The sequence below is a fragment of the Aspergillus steynii genome, assembly GCF_002849105.1.
Source record: "Aspergillus steynii IBT 23096 chromosome Unknown P170scaffold_1, whole genome shotgun sequence".
Classification (NCBI taxonomy): Eukaryota; Fungi; Ascomycota; class Eurotiomycetes; order Eurotiales; family Aspergillaceae; genus Aspergillus; species Aspergillus steynii.
In genome coordinates, this window is record NW_020194398.1 from 949,960 (window position 1) to 972,968 (window position 23,009).

Below are 23,009 nucleotides of genomic sequence, written 5' to 3' on the forward strand. Positions count from 1 at the left end.
ATATTCGACTGTTCTCGGCCTTGCAAGGATCAGACACGCAAGATAGCTCTTTCTGCCGCGGGTCGCCGTTCGAAGAAGGGGACAATATACAATGGGTGAAATGACTGGTGGGGATATTGAGCCGGTGGGTCATTAAACATGCATCCGGTTGAGAGACCGTCGATGCTCTCGCAGGGGTTTTTTGGTGCAAATTAATTTGATGGAGGGGATAAAGGACGTGGGTTTTCATCATTAGTGTGATAATATTTGGTAATCTTAACTTAGCATGAGGAGAGACCTCTAAACTATGTCCTTTGTTCACTTCATCGCCAGAGAATATTTCACACGCTGCATTCCAGTTCAACTCACATGACTCATTAGAGACACACAACACAAGTTGGTTTCGGTTTTCAGTAGATTAAAAGTAGCTTTTGAAGGGGTAAGCAAACAAGCAGGCTCGGCGCAATCACTGAAAGCTTCACACCATCTCAGAGAGCCTAAAATAATCCGAGTCCGAGTAGGCTACAAGCGGGCGCCACCTCAGCCTAGCGCACAATCAACACATGCCAAGTTATCGCCAACGAAGCCCACTAGCAAGGTTTACACGGCAGGAGAATAAATGCCCCTACCAAAATGCACCGACCGTGGAACTAAATCAATGCTCATGCAACTAATATAAAAAATCATCGTTGGCCCAACCGGGTGATAACCATCGTATTTGGTCAATGCACTTATTGTCAGGAGCCCACACTTGACCGTCCAAACAATCTTGCTTGTTGCATACAAAATGGCTTCGATAACTGCTGGTATTGCGGTGCTGAAGGCAGTGACTTCGGTTAGTTTTAGAGTTTGTTTCACTTCTGCTCGACACTAACAAAATGACATGAAAGCCCGCTGCAATTGGATTCATACCTGTGGCTATTGAATTTCGGCTTTTTGATCTACTGGTAGAACTTAAAGAGCCAGTTAATGCCGAGAGAGTCTTGGCAGCCTACAAAGATGAAATCAAAGGCCATGACGCCAAAACACCCAACCCAGGTAGGTTATTGGCTGTTTGAAGTCAGGTTTCTCGGTGCTGATATATCTGAAACAGGCGTACTTCTGATCGGTAATAATGCTTGTCTAGCCAAATTCAAGATGGAAATCGTGGACTACGTCGATAATACTGACACCATCTAGCGGACACACTGTTTGCGATGGCCGGCTTAGGGTTTGTCGATATCACGAGCGACGAGCTTTACAGCCCCAACGAAATCACGAGACACTTGGCCGCCTTCCAGTCAGCACAGCATGGAGCACTCCATTTGTATGTTTTTCTCTTTGGCATGAGCTGCCAGGATTACTATCTTTAGGCGGTCCAAACTAACCGAAACCAGTGCAACAGAGGCCCTCCTCGGCGCAACATTCCTTATGCCGAAGCTCAAGGCAGAGAACCTTGCCTATCCATTCGAGGAACTAGACACACCTATCCAATATGGGTACAGACAAATGGGTAACGAGCAATTCGCCAAGCAGCACACATATTCCATAATGGCAGAGCAAGGCCGCATGGACAGTTTCAACATCTTCATGGCAGGAAAGTTCATGAAGGCCAACAGCGTCCCGGAAAGAATGAAGGTACTCGGATATGATTTTCAATTCGTGCTGAACGAAGCAACAGCAGATACCTCCCGCACACTGGTCGACATTGGCGGAGGCCGTGGCGAACTTCTTCTCGAAATCAAAGAAGCGTTTCCACAGCTCCAAACATCCGACCTTGTGGTACAGGAGTTCAACGATGATATCGGCAATGTCGAAGGAGTCACCCAGGTCACCTGGGATTTTAAGGCGGAGAATAGCCCACAGCCTATCAAGGGAGCCTTGGTTTACCATCTAGCGCACATCCTTCATAATTTGCCGGATCTAGAGGCTGTGCGGTTGTTACAGAAAATATCCGAGGCCATGGCGCCTCATTCTAGGCTTTTGTTGCACGAATTTGGCAAGAATGCCAACCATGGCAAAATGCATGCAACTATGATTGTGCTTTTTGGAGGACGCGAAAGAAGCTCATCCGAATGGCACCAGATGGCGGCATTGGCGGGACTGAAGGTGACATTCGAGGTCTATCCTCCGTTTGGTGAAGGGCTGATTGAGATGCGCAAGGCCTAAAGGTCATTGAGTAGACGAATTGCGGTGCAGCTGTCTTGGAATAATTACAACCATCGTATTGAATACTACCACGGTTTACTCCTTTCTAGACCAAAGTCTTTCCTCAAATTTCCACTCAATTTATTGTTTCCCTAGATCCAACAATCAATACCGGATTTATCCATGCCTTGATGCTGGCTTATGCGTAAGGAGGAGAATATTATTGAACCCGAGAAAGTAGTACGTAATTAAAGAAATTTGGACCTTCGCTTTGGCGCCTATTGGATCCAATGGTCAAAAGGTTACTGGGTGGACATTTAATTTAACCCTCGCCAAGGAGACGTGATGGCCACAAATACAACCACGGGCTGATCCCTGCAGGGCACCTCCACTCCGAGACGGGGAATCCGAAGATTTACGGAATCACAAAAATAGTTCGACTGTGTAGAACAAATTGTTTCGCTCAACTGTTTGCATTGCCGTACTGCGTATAAGAGATTGAACTGGACTCCCTTGAATGTCGATGCTCCAAGATGATCCAAGTGTCTCACCTGGGTATTTGACTGGTTAAATTATTAATTAAGGCGCCGAGCTCTTCTCGGCGGCGGCCACAAAGAAAAGGATCATTATGCCTATCATTAAAGGGTCATACGATAACCACAGACCGAACTTTATCTCTCCAGTGGAACTAGACCACCAACACTTCAAAAAGTGGAGCACTAATTCCTTGCGGGGGCGCGATAAATGATCCGATTGAGTATCGAAAATGGCCGCGGCAGACGGTCTGTTCAAGCATCGAGGCTATCGTTCACTAGTTTGTATGTGGGGACGGGATTTTCTTTGTTCGCGAGATGCTATTTCCTATTAAGGCGTGCGGCGTAGTTCTTAACACGCCACTTCAGGTTGGGATATATTGCCTTGCATGCGCCGATTCATTCGGAGAACAGCGCGATGCTACATTGCAGGGTTCTTGCATGCGCTAATTTAAGGAGTTAATTGTTGGACACGCGGCAGCCGATAGGCTTTGTTCGGCCGGGCATATAACCAGAAAAAGCCTATTTGTTTTAATATAACTGAGTTTAGCATCCACATAGTGATAGCGCCGGAGAGGAACCATATACTGTCTAGCAACCAGGGCAATCAAGGACATTGCGGAAGGATCATATTAAACAAAATACGACGAGCTCTATTCCGCAAAACATCTTTTCCGCCGAGTTCCTCGAAGGATGTATTTCTTAAGACAAAAGCATTAGCGGTCGGGTGTTCCGAGTGAACCCAATATAGACACCTGTTTGCCTATGCACCGCTTAGGAGCACTCAAATATTCCAACTGGCATGATATCTCACCAGCCTTGGGATGTGTGGTTTTTATCAGCAGTAAATACGTGAACAAGAACTTCCCTACGTGCGACTCCATCTCATATAAAGCAGCTATATTCCTTGCTGAGCATGATGAGCCATGCATCGAGTTTGCGTAATCAAAATCTGTCTTGGTCGGATATTGAACGGAGAATTTGTTATTACTGTTTCAAGCGGCGCAGCTTCAAATTCATGCCATGAGCTGAACTGAGTCATGGACTCGGTAGCGTTGGTAACATGGAAGATCCCTGCTGTTAATTTAGGGAATTTGAGCCTAGACACACCCTCGGGCCAAGGTCGGGTCCCGACACTTTGGGATGGGATTTGGTCTGAAGCGGCGTGTAAAGGTTTTGCTCGGAGTCCCTGTTGCCTTTATTGTGTACACAAAGAGGATGTCTTGATTAATGCTGGCATCCCTCCAAATGCCCCTAACCTTGGGGCGTTACTCTGCTGGATTTCTCGATTTGAGTCAATACTTATTATCTTGATCTGATATTGACGCGCTTGAATACGCAATGCTTCTCGTTACCGTCCCTGCGTACAAATAAAACCACAACGTCTAACTGTGCAGCGCGTAGGCAAAAAGTACTACATGCAGACCGTTGCTTTGAGAGAGATCAAAGTTTGCTAACACCAGTCAGCCAACTCAATTATGCCATCTTCGAAAGAGCACGATGACACAGATATTGGTATGGATTATCTTGATCGACCACCCCCTTTTAATGCCCCTTGATCGCTAATCCGGTTCGATGTCAACAGGTCACTCCTATATAATAGCTTGCTGGGTAGAAATTCCCGTGTTCCGAACGATTTATGCGAATGAATCTAACGTCAGTCTCGTGGCTTCTTCTAGGCTCTGACCGGGATAGTAACGGTGGCATTGATATTTCGACTCGGAGTTAAAACATGGGTTCGCTGGCTACTCCCTCGGGTCAGCTCTCCAGAGCGAATATGGGGTTTGGAGGATCTTCTTTTCCTCGTTGGTTACGGCTTGGATATCGCGCATATGGCGTTTATCCAGAAAAGGTTCAAGGCATTCTTCGAATGGGTTTGTTGCAGATTGCTAACAATCGGGTCAGTCTTAATTGGGGTCTTGGAAGACACATGTGGTTTTTAGCCGACGACGAACGAGCGAAGGCCTTACGAAATGAATTTATATCTCAACCTCTTGGTACGTTCTGTTCCTAGCATCCCAAAAGAGCTCCAACAACAGTGACTTACCCATCACCAGCGGTACTCGCATCGATGTTCTCTCGATCAGGCATGATGTGCTTTCTTTACACCTGTTTCGGTAGCGCCGACAAGCACATCCGACTTAGCATCGTGGTCTGTATTATCATACAGGTCATCGCGAACTCAGTCACAGCGATACAGATTATTGTCCAATGTGGTCCGACGTCGTTTATCGCAGTAAGTACAAAATCAAGGAGAAACCCGGTCGCCTTGACGTCCGTCGTAGAAAAAGGTGTCATCTAACAAATGGTCGTCAGCCCAACCGTGTCGCCTACTTCCACTATATGTGGGATCCCCTTCCCTCTGATGGATCAGTTGCTTGCCAGTCGCCCGAAGTTCAAACAACCATTGGATTTGTCCAAGGAGGTATTATATCACACACCGAGACATTGTTTTTGCTGCGATGCTAAATATGAGTGTACTGGAATGCTGACTCTATAAAAGGCCTCAACACAACGGTTGACTTTTTCCTGACCATAATTTCTGCCATTCAGTTATGGCGATTCACGATTCGAGCCACAGATAGCGGACCCTCCGGCAGCAATTCGTTTCTTGCCAAGTTCCACAATATGCCGAAGCAGACTCGTGCTCGCCGCATGTGGCAGACCATTACTCTGAGCGGACCATTGTTGCTATCGGGGATTGCTTCGATTGTGAAAACATATGTAAGTCAGACGGTTCGCCCGGACCACCCATTGCAATGGAGCGTATGCTAAGAATGCTTATGAAGCTTTTAAAATCTATTGGGGACGAAAACGATATCACACGTAAGTCCAGACGCGTCTGTCCTGGTCAGGTTCAATCTGGCTAATGCGCTTCAATAGACAATACTGTGCCATTTGTATTATGGGTCAAGTAAGTCTACCGATGCTATAGAAATCAATTGAAACTCGTTCTGATAATGCATTTGGTAGGATCGAAAACTACAGCATTCTCCTCGCAACTTGCGCCCCCGTGGTTCGGCTCCTCATCCGCATGTTATCGGATAACCACAACAACACTGGAAGCTATTGGTCTCATAGCCGATCGCATCAATTCCAGGAGGGATTCGAACTGGACAAACACCATCACACCCACAGCAAAGGCGCAGTGGTCATGTCCGTTTTTGCCGGTTGCGAGACCTCGTCTGATCTTCCGAGGCATCATAATATTGAAGAGCTGCCCTCACAAGGTGGAGAGCTTCGACAGCTTCAAGGGAGCAGTGACGGTGGCGTAAGAGTGAAAACTGATATAACAGTTCAGGTTGACTCTGATGGAGCTTCCACCTCGAGGCTTGTGCATTAAAGGCGATTGATCATGAGATGTATGTACAGAGACAGAAGTTAAAATGAACCCATCTCAGATGCCTTGTATATGTTTACATGGTAATGATCTATTTAAATTTCCCGCCGGGTCTCCGTTTCTGACGAGCGACAACCCGAGGTTGATTATGGCACTTTTCACTTTTCAACCCCCTTTACCAAGGCAGATTCCCAAACAAACCACCTAAGCAACGATACCCGGAGTGGTGTACGACTGGCACGAATACCGCCCCTTAATGCGACCGTTCTTCTCCAGTGCCTCCCAGGGCTCACAGGCAACCTTCTGTGTGCTGGAGAGTCTGAACCCGCCCTTGACTTCATCCAGATTCGGCATCGAGATTCTAGTCATTCCGATCAGCAACAATGTTTACATAGATCTACTCTAGATACAACAACTCACTCGTTGAATCCACCAGTCAGACGCAGCGCACCGCCCACTTCCTCGAGGTCGGGGAAGCTCAGCGAGGAGGCATGGTATAGGTCGGTTCCGTTGAGGGATCCTGTGATCTTCTTCACGCCGGTCAGGCTCAGGGCGCCGATGTACTCGGAGGAGATCTTGACGTCGCCGTTGACGACGGAGCAGGAGATTTGGGTGTCGACGTCAAGTTGGCTGGTGAGGGTGAGGCTGCTGCAAGCTGGGTGCTGTGAGTTGGGCTTGTTGAATGGTGAAGATGTGTACAGCAAGGAATGTCTTACCGGCAAGGCTCATGCCAGCCATGGAGAGCATCAAGCTGATGTACTTCATTGTGGTGGTTGTGATGAAAAGATGAGGTAGAAAGAAGACGAAAGAAGTTGATGTGATTCTGACTTGGCAAGTTGATTCAATGATCGTCAATCTCCAGGGAACGAACAGCCTTTTCAATGTTTACCTGTTTACCTGTTCCCCTGCTGACAGCGCGTGGAGACCAACCGACATCAAAAATAGCAGCCTTAAGTTTCAGCCTCCGCAAAAGGACCATCATGTGGAGTACTCCATCGCCAAGGGGGATCTTACGGGCCATATTGTACGATCGCCCAATCATCGCTACTCGGAACAATTTATTCATTGATGTAACCGGGAACACCTGGTCCACATTGCACAAGGGGCCAGCATCTGTGGCTGGTGCCGGCGTTCCGAGACCAATCAAGGGGGTGTTTCTGGAGATGAGGGTCCATCGGCCCCTGCATAATAAGACAGTGTAACTGTGGCTTTCATGAAGAATAGGGGTGGCTTCTCGATTTCTAATATGAGACATTCATCGGGCGAATGGGTTAGCGTGTCAAGGTGTGGCAGTGTTATGGGGCCGTTGTCACCCACGCCATGTGTCATGTTTGATGTAGCCGAGTCCTTTAATATCCTGTGGCCCTCTTGTATTTCATTGAGAGAAGTCAAAAATAAAATAACAAAGAGAATTGCAGCCCTGCCAAGTGAACTAAAACACACCGCCAGGGAAACATCCTCGAAGACAGCATAAAAGAGTTTATGCAATTCTCAGTGTCATTACTGGACACATTGGCGTTAATCGACACATCACATTATTCAAAGCGCCTGTTTCCGATTCGCAGCCTCGAGAATCTCCTCACACTCCCAGGCAAATAACCATCCAATTCCGTGCATTCCCCGTCAGACAAACTCACCGCATACCCCAGGCACTCTGCGGGATTGGAGCGGCGGAAATGATGGCGCCCTCCAAAACTGTTCAAGCCACATCATCAGCCAAATTACCCCCAGGCCCATAGCCCAGTCCCGCCACACGAAACAAACTCCAGATATATACGCGGTTGGAACGATTCCTTGATAAGTCAAGGGAAATTTATTCTGGGAGAGTTTATAATTTTTTTAACTGAGTTGCATGCCTAGATATCTTTCTAACACCATCGATTTGCGAAGCTTTCATCACATAGGACCTGTCCTTTTGGTCGCCTGGTATGAATCCTGGCATTAACTGGCTTGCTCTAGAGTAACCATGGCATCAGTGCTGGTTTCGCTTTCACCAGCCATCGCCGGACTCGACCCATGAGTTGCGTCCATCAGTGGTGGCCATGTCGTTGGTAGTGGTTTGGTCTCGCTTCCAACCCTGGCCGGACTCGACCCATGAGTTGCGTCCATCAGTGGTGGCCATCTGATTGAGACCGGCCTATACAGATAAGGGGTTTAGCAAATCTAAGTATAAGCGAAATCAAACTAGGCTGGTGATCAATGGGCAGACACAAACCTCAGTGTTTACCAGAGGGGCGCTTGCCGCGGCCGCAGCAAAGATAGCAGTAATAAGGTTGAAGTTCTTCATGATTTCAACCAAAAACTTGGGAATTTGAAGAGAGTTGGGAATAGTTGGGAACAGTTGGGAAGAGGTGAACAAATGAGCTTAATGGGTGGCTGCGAATTCTTAATTCCTTGGAAAACCCAGGTCTTTATACAGTATTTATATGGCAAGGTAGAGAGATTCAATACTACCTTACGCAATTTGATGTCATACTACGCACTAGCTTGGTAAACTGACAATAAGCATTATAATACACAGAATGCAACCATTGTAGTGCAGCGTAGCACTAGTAGCCTTGGGTGCCCCTTGCCAGTGACTTGATTTGGATTCCGGACGGGCAGAAATGCTCAGAAACCAGCATTTTATGCGTCATTAGTGAATCACCCAGCTGAGGGAAAAAGACCAATTCTGCAAGAAGATCATGATTTGTGTTAGATCCTAGTTTACTACATGTAAGGATATATACTCCCTTACCTGGTATACCCATTTCCTATCCCTTACCTTGTATATCCCTTACCTTTAATTCCACACAAACTGTTGGAATTAGGGGGAGGGTTACATCACACCGGTTCATATAGGCAAAGCATTTACCTAGATCTCCTTACCACGCCTTCCCTCTGATTACTAGCTTCAATAATACTCCAATCCATTTCTTCTATTCCCTCTTTTCTCGAGGCGTTATGTCGTTTTTTCGAACAACCGTTTATTCCCCTATACGCTCATCATCTGATCTGAAAGCCCAGGACATTAATGATGCCAGTTATTCTACGTTACTGAAAAGCCACGAGCGCCAGATTTACAGACTAAGACAGTGTGTTGCTGGTCAGTGGGCTCTTATTATAATCCTTCTAGGCCTCATTGTGTTTCTTTCCACAAAGACGCCAGAAAATGGGTTCTATTGGATTAAGGATGAAATTTACTGTAAGTAATTATGATCGACAAGATAAATCTATCTCCAAAGAAATACATGCTAAAGCGTCCTCTTCTAGCTCCTGCTCAAGACGTTGTCCGCTATGAAACCGTGGTATTTAACCGCAGCATTGCGCCGGACCTGACTGAGTTCCAAGGCTATCCAAGTGACAAGAATAATAAGGCATGGGAAGATCTGTATCAAGGTATATGAGCAGCGTTTCCATTGATGTTACTCATGAATCCCACTGGACTTTGAGGTTAACATCCTATTAGCTGGAATGAGCATAATTCCTAAAGAACAAGCAGCAAAGCTTGTGGATCCAAGTCGGCCACATGAAAAAGTACCAGGTTATTATACCGTTCAGTTGGATGTATTCCATCAGCTTCACTGCCTGGTATGCCTCCCATCCTATAGTCCGAAAGGGATTCGCTTACAAGTACTCATGGCCATGCGTGCAGAATCGGATCAGGATGGGTCTATGGGGCAGGGATACTGCTCTCCGCTATCCTGACTCGATCGATAGTATCGACCATTTCAATCACACGGACATGTCAATGGAGCATACAGGACATTGCATCGATGTTATTCGTCAAAGTCTGATGTGCTCTGCTGATATTTCCGTTGTCCCATGGACTTGGCATACGGAGGCCAAGGTAGTAAGACCTCATGATAACTCTACACACACCTGCCGGAATTTTGGGGCTATACAAAAGTGGGCAAAGGATCGCCAAGCTCCAAATTGGAACGAATCAGTTTTTGTTCCAGATCCTTTGCGTGGGGAAGTATAGTGTCGGCATTTGTTGTGCGATAGAGACTAGATCTACCATTAGCCAAGTCTTTCTACAGGTGGCATGCGGAACAATGTAATATATCTCACCTTCCGAGATTGTTGATCAGGGGTCTGTTCTTTATGTGTGACTTTCGCTATGGACGACAATCGACAGCTGTGTGGTGGGAAACCACTCAAGGGAGGGCACAGGGAGATGCATGGATGATTTCTAAAGCTACATCTCTGACCAGAGGGTCGGGAGGGAGAGGTCGGCGAGCGGAAGAATCGCGATTATTGTTCATGCAACATTCATTCCCCTGGGGCTGTAGGTTCCCCCGATGCCTCCCAGGCATTTCCTTTCCATCTACGACGAATCGGAATCTATCCAACTCAGGCCACGTCTTCGGCCCCTACCTAGCCCGGGAGATTATCATCCTTACCTACGTACTTGATACACCTTGCTTCAATCCTCGCTGTGTTTGGCTTTTGGTCATTGTCTCACCACCTATAGGAAGCCTCCCGAATCCGACAGTAGATAAAAATTATAAATGTACATATGTTACGGATTGGAATATAACATCTTCTTTATACCTAGAAAGCAATCCCACCTAGATAAAAAAAAAAAAAAAAAAAAAGCTTAATGCGTAGAAAATCAGGCAGTCATGTCAAAGTGCGGTAGGCGTAGACGGGGCAGGCAGGGCAGCTGGTACTGCTGGATTTGCTGATGTGGAACGCGGTATTTAGGACGATCGCGACGATCGGCGGCTGATCGGCATTGCAAGACAAGGCCAAGGAGCCGAGATCTAAGAGCCGTTCCTCTAACATCTACATAAATCCGTGCAAAAGTCGGGTGAAGCGTTATTAGAGAAAATTATCCGTAGTGTATATTATTATCCGTATCATTAAAGTATCCCATGATAGCTCATTACACTTATTAAACATCTACCGAACGTCCTCAGATCCCTTGGCATGAAAGTTCCTACAGACCAACAACACCGACCAGAGCGGCAAACGCAGCCACACCGGCAAGGCTGGAGCCAGACACGCTGGAGGCAGCGCCGGTAGCAAGACCGCCAGATGCAGAGGCAGTCTTGGTGGAATCAGAGCCAGAGCCGGAGCCGGAGCCAGAGCCAGAGCCCTTGGAGCCGGAAGCCGAGGCGCCACCAGAGACGGAGGAGGACTTGACGGGCGTAGAGGAGCCGGCGGGGGTGGAAGAAGCGGCCGTGGAGAGGGTAGGACCGGCGGTGATCAAGGTGCTACCGTGCTTGGTCTTGGACGAGGAGGAGGTAGCGTCTTCGGTGGACGAGGCAGCCGAGGTGGTGGCAACGGAGGTCTCGGCGACGGTGGTCGCGGAGGCAGTGGGAGCCGTGGTGGCGGCGGACTTGCCGTTGGGGCCCCAGCCAGGCAGGTAGCTGGGCGTCAGGGTCTCGGTGCCAGTGTAGGCAGCGCAGCCAGGCTGGTTGTACTTGGGAGGAGCGCGACCGCCACCGCAGTCGGGGATGTCGCAGATCTCGCCGCTGTCAGGGACGTACCAGATCATGCTGGCTTCGTTCCACTGGTTGACGGTGGCGGAGGAGACGCAGCCGCCGAGATCAGTGCGGGCAGAGGCCAGGCCGACGAGACCGGCAGAGAGGAGGACGGGGAGAGTAAAGCTCTTCATTGTGACGGTGGTGTGGTTGAATGATTGACTTGGAGTTGGAATGGAGGCAAACGAATGTCACCGTGTCCGGGAGAAGACAGAAAAGAGGGAGCGACAGAAAAAACAGCGAATGGATACCCGGTCAACAGAAAGAAAAGACGCAGTGAAAAGTGAGAAAAACTGCAGCTTATATTCGCCGCCGCATGAGTTGGTTCGAACTCTCCGATGCCGCTAACAGCCTGGAGCCTTGGATGCTGGATCGCAGCCTGCTCTAGGGCTAGATAATTTGAAATGGGAACGGGCCTAGTCCGCTAGGACCGGAATTAGCTCGTCCTAGTACGGTGCTTCGAGTCCGATCCGACCAATTTTTTCCTGAGCGAGTAATTGTACCTGAGCGCTAAGACGTTCGGGCTAACCCTGGTCGGGGCTGGACTAGGCTCGCTTGCCCCCACGTTCCATTCCTTAGGTCGAGACCGTCTCGCGAGGGTCCTTTGGGTGGAAATTGTGCTGCCGCTAAGCCTGTGGTCATTCGATAGTTTTCAAGTTTTTGAGTGGTATGACCCACGGTTTGGATCTTATCCGGACGAGGCTGAAAAATGAAGACCTGTAGATTGGTCTGTCATATCCTTCTTTTTGACAGCGAGATCGAATCAGCAACATTTTGCAGTCGTCGATCAACGGTTGCACAAGCTGGTGAGATATAATACTTCGATTCGATTGACAAGCAAGTATTGTGACACTCTTGGCCCTGTAACTAGCAAACAATGGCCACAGTGCTCGGACAGTAAGCGCATGGCCACTGGACGCCCGATAGCGGATTCAACGGAAAACCCCGAAATTAGACCTCGTATCGAACCGAGCTAACGCTTTTGAATATAGTTTAAATTGAAATAGGGGTAGAACGCTATACTCCGTTTATTAGTCGCTTATCAACGAAGAGCATCGTTGAGTAACCTTGCGGCTCTCAAGACGTTCATATCTCCGTATCGAGGCCCAACCATCGACAGCCCAACTGGGAGACCGTTTTCGCCCTTGGCGATCGGAATGTTAAGGACCGGGACATGAAGCAGCGTCCACATCGAGCAGAAAGACTAGAAGAATGTCGTCAGTAGGCAAGGATGCAAAGAACGAATCTCTTCAGGGCTCACCGCGTCACCTGTCCACTCCAGTCCCCGCGGAGCCTCATCGGGCACGCTGGGAGTGAGGATGACGTCATATTGGCTGGCCCAGGAGTCCCATATCGGTCGCAAACGAGCAACTTCTTCGTAACTCTTGAGGAATTCGGTTGTATCGGTTCTCTGTCCATTTTCCACTGTTTGTATGATCGAGGGATCTAATAGATCTTTCGCGGATGACATGTCTATCGAAGGATCAGTTACATTGATCCTGTGCAAGCAGACAAAGCAGACACTCACAAGACGCGAAGGATGATTGCGCCTCTTTTGATACAATGGCTTTGGTCAATTCCGGGAATCTGGAGAAGTACGTATACAGCTCAGCATCCTCCACGGTGGCACCTGAATTCTGGAGTATTCCACGGGCTATATCCCATGCTGCCTGTGTTCCAGGGCCGGCTTTGGGCCATGCGTGAGTTCGCAAAAGCGCCACCTTTGCTCCCTGTAAAGATGTTTGTGGTGGCAGAGTATTAGAGTCCAGCAGAGGAATAGAAAAAGGCCGAAGCACAAGTTCGAGATCGTCAATGGTGCGTGTAAAAAAGCCCATGGTATCGCAGGATATCGAGAACCGTGACATGCCTTCTGTTGATATCATATTCCAGGTAGGCTGCCCAAACTCTTGGTTAATTTTCTTGTATCCTAGGATAGCTAGAGGGTAGGTAGAGAACACACCTTGAAGGCATATACCCCACAGAACGAACCCGGCCGAACAATACTTCCCCCAGTCTGAGTTCCGAGAGCAACAGGGACATGAAAGTCCGCCACGGCGACTGCTGAACCCGATGAAGAGCCTCCCGGGGTATGGTCTGGATTATGCGGATTCGCACAGAGCCCCCCGCGAGACGTAGCGGCGAATTCTGTAGTGGCTGTCTTGCCGAAAATGAGGGCACCCGCATTGCGTAGGATTGATACGACTGTGGCATCCACACCGGTCGCAGGGTTATTCTCGTATATGCGAGAGCCGTACCTGGTGGGCTGATCTGTGTGCTATGAGTATTTCTTCCGGGTCGAGGGTCAAGAGTGTAGTACCTTTAGTTAGTATAACATCCTTTATCCCCACTGGAATTCCATGCAGAGGACCTCTTTGGTTGTAAGGAATCCTGTCTAGTCTTTTTGCCTCAGCGATAATAGCCTCACTGTCACAATATGCCCACGCTTTCACATGGCAGTCGCGCTGTGAGATACGATCAATCAGCGACGTAGCATATAGCTCAACTGTGAGGTTTTGATTCTTTAATCGAGACCCAATTTCGGTAGCTGAGAGCTTCCATAGATCTTCCATATTTAGTATGGTTATTTCTTAGATCAGGTATTGATGAAAGACACATCGTGGAACAGACCATCAGAATAATAAATCTGTCAGCGGGGTAGAAGGCTCCGACAAACTACTAATGAGTCAGAAACATAGCCTTGGGGATTTATCACTTAGCGAATCAGCGCACAGAGACTAGCAGGAAAGTGAAAGGCAGCAACGTCGATCACCCAACGTCTCTAGTGATGTTCACCCCCCACTCTCTTTTCCTATTTCCTCCCCGCAACCACATCCTAAACAAGCACCCATCAACAAACGTGCTATCGCTACCACAATGCACGTCTTACTAGCTGAAGACAAGTAAGTCTGCTAATCAATGATTTACTGCAGATAGTTCGTCTAACTTGTCTCAATAGCGATGTTAACCAACGCCTGTGCAAGAAATGGTTCCACAGAATTGGTTGCTCGTACGCAATCGTGAATAATGGCCGTGAGGCCCTGGAATACCTCACAAGTCCGCCTGAAATGTGCCAGCCCCCAGATCTTATCCTAATGGATGTTAGTTTACTTGCTATTTCCGCACTCGAGCAATCCGCTTGGCTGGCACAAAACTGAGAAAAAAAAATGAAATAACCAGCTGACTATTCATCCAGGTCTCCATGCCTGTCATAAGCGGCATCGAAGCCACAGCTATCATCCGAAACGAGCTTCCAATCACCCATGACCACAAGTTCAGGTCAATTCCTATCATCGGTCTTGCCGCTCACATGGGCATGGCGGTTTCGAGGTATCCATTGATCGCGGTCGGAATGAACGACGTCCTCCCTAAACCTATCAGACTTGGGCCTCTCACCCAGCTCCTCTTGCAGTACTCTCGGTTTGAGCCTGTTCCTGTGGGCCCTGGGGCCTCTCAGGCAAGAATGGCGCCGGCTTGGGGTCCGATGCCGATGAGGAGGTTTCCTGGACCGAAGTCTCGTCTTTAGATGTTGGGTCTGCGTGTTTGGGTTATTTTAATCCTGGCGCTTTACAAGGTGTTTATCGGAGTTTTGGGAGTACTAGACTCTAAGAGTGAGAGTATTCAATGTTGTTGAACCTCCTTTTTCTCGATTTTGAAATCACCATATAATCTTTGAGAATTGAATATAAACGTTTAACTGTCACTCGCACGAGATCTCATGAGTAGACAGTTCTCTGATACCTCTAAACACTCAAATTCCAAGCCATCGAAGCAGGAAACAAATGTGCAATCAAAAGCAAGATAAAGGAATAAAGGGGAATCGAAATCTAGATAGTCCCGCAAGAACCACGCTTCATGGCCTGAGGCTTCTTCAAGATCTTCTCCATATCCGAGTACAGCGTGATAGTTTCTCCTTCGGCGCCAGTGACGTCGCAGAATCCACCCTTAGTGGAGGAGACAGAGTAAACAATCATCGGGTTGTCTGGTGATATGTCAATCACACATGCGTCTTTCATTTGAGAAGCTCACACACCAATTGTGACGGTTGTACGATCGGTAGGGAATACCTCCGTGTAGGATTCTCCTCTGGCGCCGTGGAAGGTGATTCCGACGTCGACGGCAGCGGCCAGGGACGCGAGGGCAGCGATAGCGAAGAACTCCATTGTGTAGAAGAAATTTGTTCAATTATAAAGAAACTGAGTGGTTTGTATTGAGATTGAAAGCTATAGTAGTGGTTAAAAAGATCATCTCAACCTACAACCGAAGGGATATTTATACCCTCATCATCCAACCCAAGACCTATGTTTCTAAATATACACCTGTTCGACGGCCTTGCCGATGCAGCATCCAAGGCAGATGACGAACACCAGCTCGACCGTCCATCCTGTGCTACGTGACCTGTACGAGGAAACATGGCGAACACATCCAATCGACGCAGAGCCATGATATCCGCCAAGTATAGATCCGTGGACGAGTCTTCCGGCGGAAGCGTGGCAATGCAGTGCACCTGGCGGAGACTGGAACGCCTGAAAGCTAAACCCCGGAATCCCAATGATCAACCGGCAGTTTGTCCAATTGCGGGTAATGCAAGCCGCCGGGTCAGCCCTCGTATTGAGAGCCACCACTAGACGGATGAGGAAATATTTAAGCATCAGCCTTACACAGCCCTTCCGACGACAACCATGGAAGACATGTCCAATGATATGTGTGTTGTGGTGGTTGGCCTGGCGTCGATCAGGCAATCGACGTGCCCCTTGCTGACCGCTGTCTCTGGTGGCATCGGAGTTGGACGACCCAGCAGGAGAAAGTGGAAGGAGTGTCACAGGGCTGAACACCATTCATCAGGCTATTTTGAACCAAAATTATTACTTATTCTGAAGTTTAAGCCAACATGTACGGCTCGGTGTCGCCGAATTGCTAATTCCGGTCTACGCCTCATCCTTTGGACCTTATTGCTCTGCTGGCAACCTTTAAGTCCCATGCGGTTTTCTCCCTAGTCCTAATGCAGAATACAAATAGCAAAGAGAGCGAAGAAGAGGTAGACTCTCACTCAGATACGATATGTAGTCCTCATCGTTGGTGCCCAAACGTCCACCTTTCCTTCCAAGAGCCAAACCAGTAGAACCCGACATAATACACATTATATTCACTGTTACTAGCCGCTGGCCTCAATATTAACTGAAAGCGTAATGAAGAACCCCAACCACAAGCTGGGCATTATCCCTCTTCCTGCAATGTCCCGTGAAAGGAAGGATATCTTTTCCTGGAGCCCACGCCTAGATAATAAATCCTATAAAACTAAAGTACGAGCGCTGCCGTGATATGCTAGGAAAATAAAATTAGTAATGATTTTTTATTTGTATTTCACTCCTATTGGTATCCCATCTTCTCCCGGTGTGATGCAAATGTTTTAAGCGAGCTATTCAGTCATTGTGCTTAGAGATGTCCAAATATATCATGATTCAGACTTTATGTCCAATTCAACATGATACAAATTCATAACTCCATGTGAGAAAATATTTGGAAATTTCTTTTCCATTCTTTATTACGTTCCTCCTTTGATAATATTAATTGGCATATTATGGTAAGCTCTGTGAGCCTGGAGAGGCGTAATAAATATGAGTAGATACCCGTAATTTACCCCACACTTCACTCGGGCGGCTGAATTTGGCGGCATCATCAACCTCCATGACCCACCTGAATCTTCGATCAAACACCAGAACGCCAGGAGATATATGCAGACAGCCCATCTGGAGAACATTGATACTAGGTGTAGTCTACTTAATCGTCTCAGCCAATACCAACACATTGTTTTCTTCTTTTGTCGATGACTCCGGCAAATCACCATGAGCGTAAATGAGTCATCGTGATACAGCATGTGTAATTTATGTGAAATGTTCTACAGGATAGACGAATTGCTATATAAAAGACTCTATATTTGCGCTGAAGAAAGGAATTGCTCATCTCCAAGCTGATCTCAACTGAATGAACTACTCCATCAACACCTCCAGCCAACCTCATTTATCCGCATCCATGGATCTATACACCACCACAGAAGATGTCCTAAAACTCGGCATCATCGACCCAGAGCTCGAAGAGGTACTTCACGCACACCCCCTAGTATTCCCCGAACATTCTCTCACCAATACAGGTCCTGAAACACAACCCAGCTCCAGCAATGAACTTCTCGCACCCCGTCCAAACCCTACGCTCCATCGTTTCAGCAATGGAGAAGACCTCATACGACACCTGCCCCAAATTCAACACCCAGGAAACAACACTCGACATCCCCATGCGCGACGGCCACCAAAGCAATCTGCACATCGCCAAGCCCTCCAGCTCCTCATCGAACCCCCTGGTCGTGCTCATCTTCGGAGGAGGCTTCATCATGGGCTCAAACATCCAGTCGATCCTGTGGGCTCGCGCCATCGCATCCCTATACGGCGCTACGGTCGTTCAGCCCTCGTATCGTCTCGCGCCGGAACATAAGTTCCCGACTGCGCCGAATGATATCTGGGATGCTGTGCGGTGGATCACGGCGAATGCGTCGACCCTCGATGTAGATTTGACCAAAGGATTCGTGATAGGTGGCGGATCCGCAGGCGGGAACCTTTCCATCGTCACGGCTCATCGCTCAATCAAAGAGAGGCTTTCTCCGCCTATCACGGGTGTTCTGGCTAGTATTCCCGTCTGCGTGAGCGATGAGATGGTGCCGCAGAAATACAAGCATCTGTGGGTTTCTCGAGAGCAGAATGCAAATGCGCCGGGGAATCCGGGTTTGGATTCGAAGTCTATCGATGGGTACGAGGCCATGTATGCGCAGGATTTTAGCTCGGAGGACTTTTCGCCGTTTAATTCGACGGTGGGGTTTTCTGCGCTTCCGAGGGCGTATGTGCAGGTTGCGGGGCTGGATATTCTGCGCGATGATGGGGTTGTGTATGCGAAGGCGTTGGAGGATAGTGGTGTTGAGGTCAGGTTTGATGCGTATCCGGGCATGCCGCATGGGCATTTCAATCTGTGGCCCGGGTTGAAGCAGTCGATTAGGTCGCAGGAGGATACTATTTGGCATGTTGGGTGGCTTTTGAGGCGCGAGGTATCCAGGGAAAAGGTGGCGGAACTTTTGTCTTTGACGCGGAAATAACTGCTGGGATAGATATATGGGTTGAAGTTAAAAGTATCAGACTTCTTTTCTATCTGGAATTATGCATAGCTAGTGATAGTCGCCGTCCTCAAACGAGTCTCGGCTTCCTGACCATACAAGTCTTGGTGGACTTCAAATCGAACCCCTGTTCGCATCCTCCATCAACGTCTTCGTCAACGCATTCCTCTTAACGCAATTCTTAAACGCAAACGAAGCAGCCAATTCCTCCAGCTCATCCATACTCTTCCCCTCGAAGAGCTCCGCAAACTCCCAAACCATATACTCACTCATCAAACACTCCCTCACAGCCCTCTCGACCTGACGATCAAACGTCCAGACAGGCGGATACTTCTTCTTTAGCAAATGTGCGGGAATCATCTTCTTCAACCCTTCAATAAACGGCTCATATATATCCTTCACACCCTCTTTATCCGTACAGCCCCAAAAATCGAGACCTAGACGCTGCTTCTTCTCCACGAAGGGTGCGATGAGCTTCATGTACGGCGTATCCGGGTCGAGGTATACCATGCCCTGGTATCCGATGTCTTTGTAGAGCCAGATGTTCCAGCTGATGTTCTGACCGGCGTAGATGGTGAGCTGTTCGCGGAGGAGAGCGATGCGGGATGTCATGGTGGCGTTTGCGTCGGAGTCTTTTGCAGGGTCTGGGTAAACGGGTCCGAACTCGCCGTTCCAGATGGGGACGTTCCAATCGCGCATGAAGGCGGTCTTGCGGTCGAGCTGGGCGCGGAGCTTCGTTTTTTGCTGCTCTGTGCCGGTATATGGAGGTTGGCCGGGAACCGGGAATCCCATGTTCGAATAGTCGTGGCAGGAGTAGACGGTATTGGGAAGGACGTGGTCGAAGTGCGAGAAGTCCATGGAGTAGGTGTTGGCGTCGAGGAAGAGAATGTGATTTGGGTCGACGGCGCGGATGGCCTCGTGGGCTCGGTCGTACCACTGGATGAGCCGGATGTGTTCGGGGTCCGAGGGCTCGTTGAGAGGGTTATAGCCGGCAATTATGGGGTCGGAGGCATAGTGCTTTGCGATGGCGACCCAAAGGTCGATGATTTGGTCCTGGAGGAGTCGGAAGTCCCAGAAGCTGGCGTGTGGGAGACCGTTGTCTGAATGCCAGTCTTGGTTCTGGCCGCCAGGCGCGGCGTGCAGGTCTAGAATGACGTAGAGGTTGAATTTGCGACATATTTCGACGATTCTGTTGAGACGCTCGAAGCCGGATTGTTTGATGACATGAGGGTTCTGGTCGTCGATGAAGTGTCGGTAGTTGAAGGGCAGGCGAACGCAGTTCAATCCCGTGGATGCGTAGTACTGGGCGTCATCTTCATTAAAGAAGTAGTGGATGAGGCGATCACTGAAGTATTCGGCTTTCTCTTTGCCCAAGACGTCAGTCATGGCAGCGCGATATTGGTGCTCATGGCCAGAATAGCCAGTGATGAAGTTCTCCATGTTGAGGAAGCCGGCAAGAGCGGCGCCTTTCAAGACAACACGGATGCCATGTTCGTCGACGATGTCAGTGCCAGAGACACGCAGGAAAGAAGGCGCTTGTGTGGAAGGGGCTTGTAGAGGAACGACCGGGGAGTCTGCGTGAGGGCTCATCTTGTCTATGAAGTCAACGACGATTGCTATGGATGTAGTATTTGAAATGTCTGGATGGAATAGGGTCATTTAGAGGAATAAATACCCGATAGGCTTCTGTGAAAGTCAGCAAATCCCTTGAAATCGTGTCATGTCCGATTTTCCGCGACAACATCGACTCACCTGTAGTTGTGCAGGTTGTATGCCCCCGAAGCCAAGCATTCCAAGGCGCCGATCTGCGACACTCCGCGACACGAGTTGCCTCAACCCCTAGCATAGAGCAGTCAGCCTTGACCTCGGAATCATGAGACAGTACATACATTCAGGCTAAACCATGACAAAGAACTTAAGATCGACCACAATTTGAAGCTACACAACGTCAAACATCCAATTCCTCCACCAGCTCCCACGCTTGCTGCACTACGCGAACGAGAAAGCCATTATCCATAGATTCCGCCTCCCAATACCGGTTCATTTCCAGAGCCAGCAAAACAGCCTCACGCCAGCCAGCTACCATGCTAAAACTTCTACCCGCGTCCACTCCTTGCTGTTTAGCCGTCAAGGCTGCAGCTACAAGGACCAGTGCACTCCGAGCACACGAACGAAGCAAAAGTGACGTGCCGTGATGCCGATGCTTGTATCCCACGTAGTTTACCAAGATTGTGTCTACGTGTGTCCGTAGACCTTTGAGACTCATTTCGAGAACACTTTGGCTGCGGAAGCCCCGAAGGAGAGCGTCAACGAACGGCCAAAAGATGCATACATAGAGGTCCATGAGATGGCCTCGCAGGACAAATTGGCAGATATTATCATCTTGAGGGAGCCCTGCAATAGAAACCAGTTGGGGAAGGTTCGAGGCCCATTCCTGCGCTTGCGATTCATGCAGGGTCGTTGCCCTTGCTAGTGCTTCTAGAAATGGCTCCCCTGACGATTGAAATTGCGTGATCCCTTTTACTATGCATGACGCTAACCGACGAAGGGATATTTCCGACAAATAGAAGTACCATGATAGTTGGTGCACCTTATCGACTGTTCCGTGGTGTCGTTCTTCTTCGATTGCCGGTGGCGTCGGAAAGAACGGGGGATAAATGGCGAATTCAGCCTGTGACAGTGTAAAGTCGGGCGCTTGAAGGTCTCGGCGTAATTCTCGTTCGGATTTCCAGGCAGACCAGTAGATTGCTTGCTCCGTCGTGAGTGATCTTTCTTGTACGCTGAGGCTCGATTCGCCGATCGGGGATGCACTGGCTCTGAGCTGCTCGTCTGAACCTTCCAGCAGACGGAATCGGAACTGCTGACAACAGGCCAATGCCTGTAAGAAAAATCGCCAAGCGATGTCTCTTTGGAAGAACGTCATTGCACAAACACCAGAGAGAAAAAAGCACTGGGCCTCGAGCACGCGGTTGGGTGTGCCAATTAGTGTTCCAAGTCGCTTCTGGGCTGCTTTGTAGAAACATCGAGCGTGGCTGAGAGTTTCAGGATCCTTCCTTCCAAGGCTCTCATCCTCGAAAGGGGTTGCTGTTGCTCCCAAAGCAAGGACAAGTAAAGCAAGGCATGATTCCGGAGACCAGTCTAATCCTTCTTCGCAGAAAGTCGAGAATAGCCTTCGCGTGGAGCGCTCATTGAGTATGGGGTTCTTCACGTGCACGTATTGGAAGAATCTGTCAACCAACGCCCTCATTAGCCGTGGCTGCAGATCATCCATACTGACAGTGGACTCTCGTTCCGAATGTCCTGGAGATGTGGTGGAGGTGCTGAGAAGGTACTCTGTCCCGGCTAAACCCAGGGTGGGCCACCGACAGATGATCTCAATGGACGGAGGTAGTAGTCGGTCCCAGTCAATGGGAGCGGATGTCGACTGTGGCGAGCTAATTTCAGATCCGTGAAAGTTTTCTGCTGACAGGGCCTTCCTACCCCCGGCCAGGTGCTGGATCCCAGTCTCGCATCGCCCCACAGCCGACTGCAGTTGGTTCAACCGCTCTATGATCTGGATGCTCGCTGGGTCAAAACTGGATAAATCGACTGGAGATTGTATACACTCTGCGCCCACTTTCAGGCAAAACGAGCAGGACGGCTTCCGATTGTCGCACTTTGTACGTCTGGCCCGACACACTTGGCAGGCCGTGACGGCTCTTTTGCGGGGATACGCAGCTGTCCCTCTTGGCAGAGGCCTTTTTTCTCCGCGAGAATCTGAGAGACTGGTTGAGAACCCTCCAGACAAAGCATCCTCTCGAGGCGGGATTAGCGCCATGGTGGCGTGGTGAGTGCTGCGAGTCAAGATTCTTTCCTAAATTGCGGGGGAGGCGAGGCGTCGCGGAATGTCGCTCAACATCTATTTGGGGGGGACTAGCGCCGTCTTTATAGTCTAGTCCCGGCTAAACATGGGCCTAAACAGCTCCCCCGCAATCCGCTAGTGCGTTCTTTCGCGGAATGTCGCCGTTGTGGCTGGTTTCTCTCGGCGTTGTACGACTTCAGCCGACCAACTGCCAAAGCTCTATCCGGAGACGCAGAGAGCGTGCAGTGTTCTTCAATATCCTCGGCATGAGAGCAATCATTCTGCAGGTGATATAATGCAGCATCGCCAACCTTCCAGGATGACCGGTGCGTGTCATTTCACCAACGCAACACTAAATTCTAATCACCTGCATCATGGACAAGTCAAGTTCCTTTGCCGATCAGAAGCCGACTGTCAGCCATTCGGAAGGCACCGAGCCCGCTAGAGAGAGCGAGGCTGGTATGACCTTTTCCTACGTGCTGAAAAACCATAGACCTGTTATCGGGTGGTCGGTTTTCTGGGCCTTTTGTGCTGTTGGCTGGTGCGATACTCCTTCTCTCCA

General features: G+C 49.1%; 12 protein-coding genes across 12 annotated transcripts; 5 read left to right on the forward strand and 7 right to left on the reverse strand.

The window, feature by feature from the left end:
- Positions 1-740: 740 nt before the first annotated feature.
- Positions 741-2,151, forward strand: P170DRAFT_451850 (putative O-methyltransferase). Its single transcript, XM_024851227.1, has 5 exons — positions 741-814; positions 870-1,017; positions 1,073-1,087; positions 1,159-1,285; positions 1,356-2,151. The coding sequence occupies exons 1-5, from the start codon at positions 767-769 to the stop codon at positions 2,125-2,127; spliced, it is 1,110 nt and encodes a 369-aa protein (XP_024709217.1). The 5' UTR covers positions 741-766; the 3' UTR covers positions 2,128-2,151.
- Positions 2,152-4,139: 1,988 nt separating this feature from the next.
- P170DRAFT_442127 (uncharacterized protein) lies at positions 4,140-5,982 on the forward strand (the record flags this gene model as incomplete). The annotated part of the gene is made up of 10 exons (XM_024850439.1): positions 4,140-4,154; positions 4,319-4,491; positions 4,545-4,636; positions 4,697-4,875; positions 4,956-5,064; positions 5,143-5,363; positions 5,429-5,465; positions 5,523-5,553; positions 5,613-5,809; positions 5,936-5,982. 10 exons carry the CDS (start codon positions 4,140-4,142, stop codon positions 5,980-5,982), a joined length of 1,101 nt encoding a protein of 366 aa, XP_024709218.1.
- Positions 5,983-6,033: 51 nt separating this feature from the next.
- P170DRAFT_504793 (uncharacterized protein) lies at positions 6,034-7,044 on the reverse strand. The gene is made up of 3 exons (XM_024854232.1): positions 6,696-7,044; positions 6,400-6,634; positions 6,034-6,340 (listed from the first exon to the last, which is right to left on the reverse strand). Exons 1-3 carry the CDS (start codon positions 6,742-6,744, stop codon positions 6,184-6,186), a joined length of 441 nt encoding a protein of 146 aa, XP_024709219.1. The 5' UTR covers positions 6,745-7,044; the 3' UTR covers positions 6,034-6,183.
- A 925-nt stretch (positions 7,045-7,969) lies between these two features.
- Positions 7,970-8,266, reverse strand: P170DRAFT_469398 (uncharacterized protein; the record flags this gene model as incomplete). The annotated part of the gene is made up of 2 exons (XM_024852628.1): positions 7,970-8,116; positions 8,195-8,266. The coding sequence occupies 2 exons, from the start codon at positions 8,264-8,266 to the stop codon at positions 7,970-7,972; spliced, it is 219 nt and encodes a 72-aa protein (XP_024709220.1).
- Positions 8,267-9,209: 943 nt separating this feature from the next.
- On the forward strand, positions 9,210-9,943 carry P170DRAFT_344221 (oxidase ustYa family protein; the record flags this gene model as incomplete). The annotated part of the gene is made up of 3 exons (XM_024843447.1): positions 9,210-9,357; positions 9,428-9,549; positions 9,614-9,943. The coding sequence occupies 3 exons, from the start codon at positions 9,210-9,212 to the stop codon at positions 9,941-9,943; spliced, it is 600 nt and encodes a 199-aa protein (XP_024709221.1).
- Positions 9,944-10,903: 960 nt separating this feature from the next.
- P170DRAFT_420712 (putative cell surface protein) lies at positions 10,904-11,584 on the reverse strand (the record flags this gene model as incomplete). The annotated part of the gene is made up of 1 exon (XM_024847315.1): positions 10,904-11,584. The coding sequence occupies one exon, from the start codon at positions 11,582-11,584 to the stop codon at positions 10,904-10,906; it is 681 nt and encodes a 226-aa protein (XP_024709222.1).
- Positions 11,585-12,492: 908 nt separating this feature from the next.
- Positions 12,493-14,020, reverse strand: P170DRAFT_347164 (amidase; the record flags this gene model as incomplete). The annotated part of the gene is made up of 5 exons (XM_024843609.1): positions 12,493-12,654; positions 12,712-12,923; positions 12,979-13,345; positions 13,411-13,718; positions 13,768-14,020. The coding sequence occupies 5 exons, from the start codon at positions 14,018-14,020 to the stop codon at positions 12,493-12,495; spliced, it is 1,302 nt and encodes a 433-aa protein (XP_024709223.1).
- Positions 14,021-14,265: 245 nt separating this feature from the next.
- Positions 14,266-15,124, forward strand: P170DRAFT_431682 (response regulator). The gene is made up of 3 exons (XM_024848096.1): positions 14,266-14,350; positions 14,407-14,548; positions 14,644-15,124. Exons 1-3 carry the CDS (start codon positions 14,325-14,327, stop codon positions 14,971-14,973), a joined length of 498 nt encoding a protein of 165 aa, XP_024709224.1. The 5' UTR covers positions 14,266-14,324; the 3' UTR covers positions 14,974-15,124.
- Positions 15,084-15,673, reverse strand: P170DRAFT_431685 (uncharacterized protein). Its single transcript, XM_024848097.1, has 2 exons — positions 15,481-15,673; positions 15,084-15,429 (listed from the first exon to the last, which is right to left on the reverse strand). The coding sequence occupies exons 1-2, from the start codon at positions 15,608-15,610 to the stop codon at positions 15,275-15,277; spliced, it is 285 nt and encodes a 94-aa protein (XP_024709225.1). The 5' UTR covers positions 15,611-15,673; the 3' UTR covers positions 15,084-15,274.
- A 1,807-nt stretch (positions 15,674-17,480) lies between these two features.
- P170DRAFT_344796 (alpha/beta hydrolase) lies at positions 17,481-18,588 on the forward strand (the record flags this gene model as incomplete). The annotated part of the gene is made up of 2 exons (XM_024843483.1): positions 17,481-17,546; positions 17,599-18,588. The coding sequence occupies 2 exons, from the start codon at positions 17,481-17,483 to the stop codon at positions 18,586-18,588; spliced, it is 1,056 nt and encodes a 351-aa protein (XP_024709226.1).
- Positions 18,589-18,638: 50 nt separating this feature from the next.
- On the reverse strand, positions 18,639-20,419 carry P170DRAFT_6363 (glycoside hydrolase family 5 protein). Its single transcript, XM_024855310.1, has 2 exons — positions 20,359-20,419; positions 18,639-20,289 (listed from the first exon to the last, which is right to left on the reverse strand). The coding sequence occupies exon 2, from the start codon at positions 20,263-20,265 to the stop codon at positions 18,721-18,723; it is 1,545 nt and encodes a 514-aa protein (XP_024709227.1). The 5' UTR covers positions 20,266-20,289; positions 20,359-20,419; the 3' UTR covers positions 18,639-18,720.
- P170DRAFT_504800 (transcription factor domain-containing protein) lies at positions 20,266-22,423 on the reverse strand (the record flags this gene model as incomplete). The annotated part of the gene is made up of 3 exons (XM_024854233.1): positions 20,266-20,292; positions 20,359-20,445; positions 20,561-22,423. 3 exons carry the CDS (start codon positions 22,421-22,423, stop codon positions 20,266-20,268), a joined length of 1,977 nt encoding a protein of 658 aa, XP_024709228.1.
- Between the last annotated feature and the right edge of the window lie 586 nt (positions 22,424-23,009).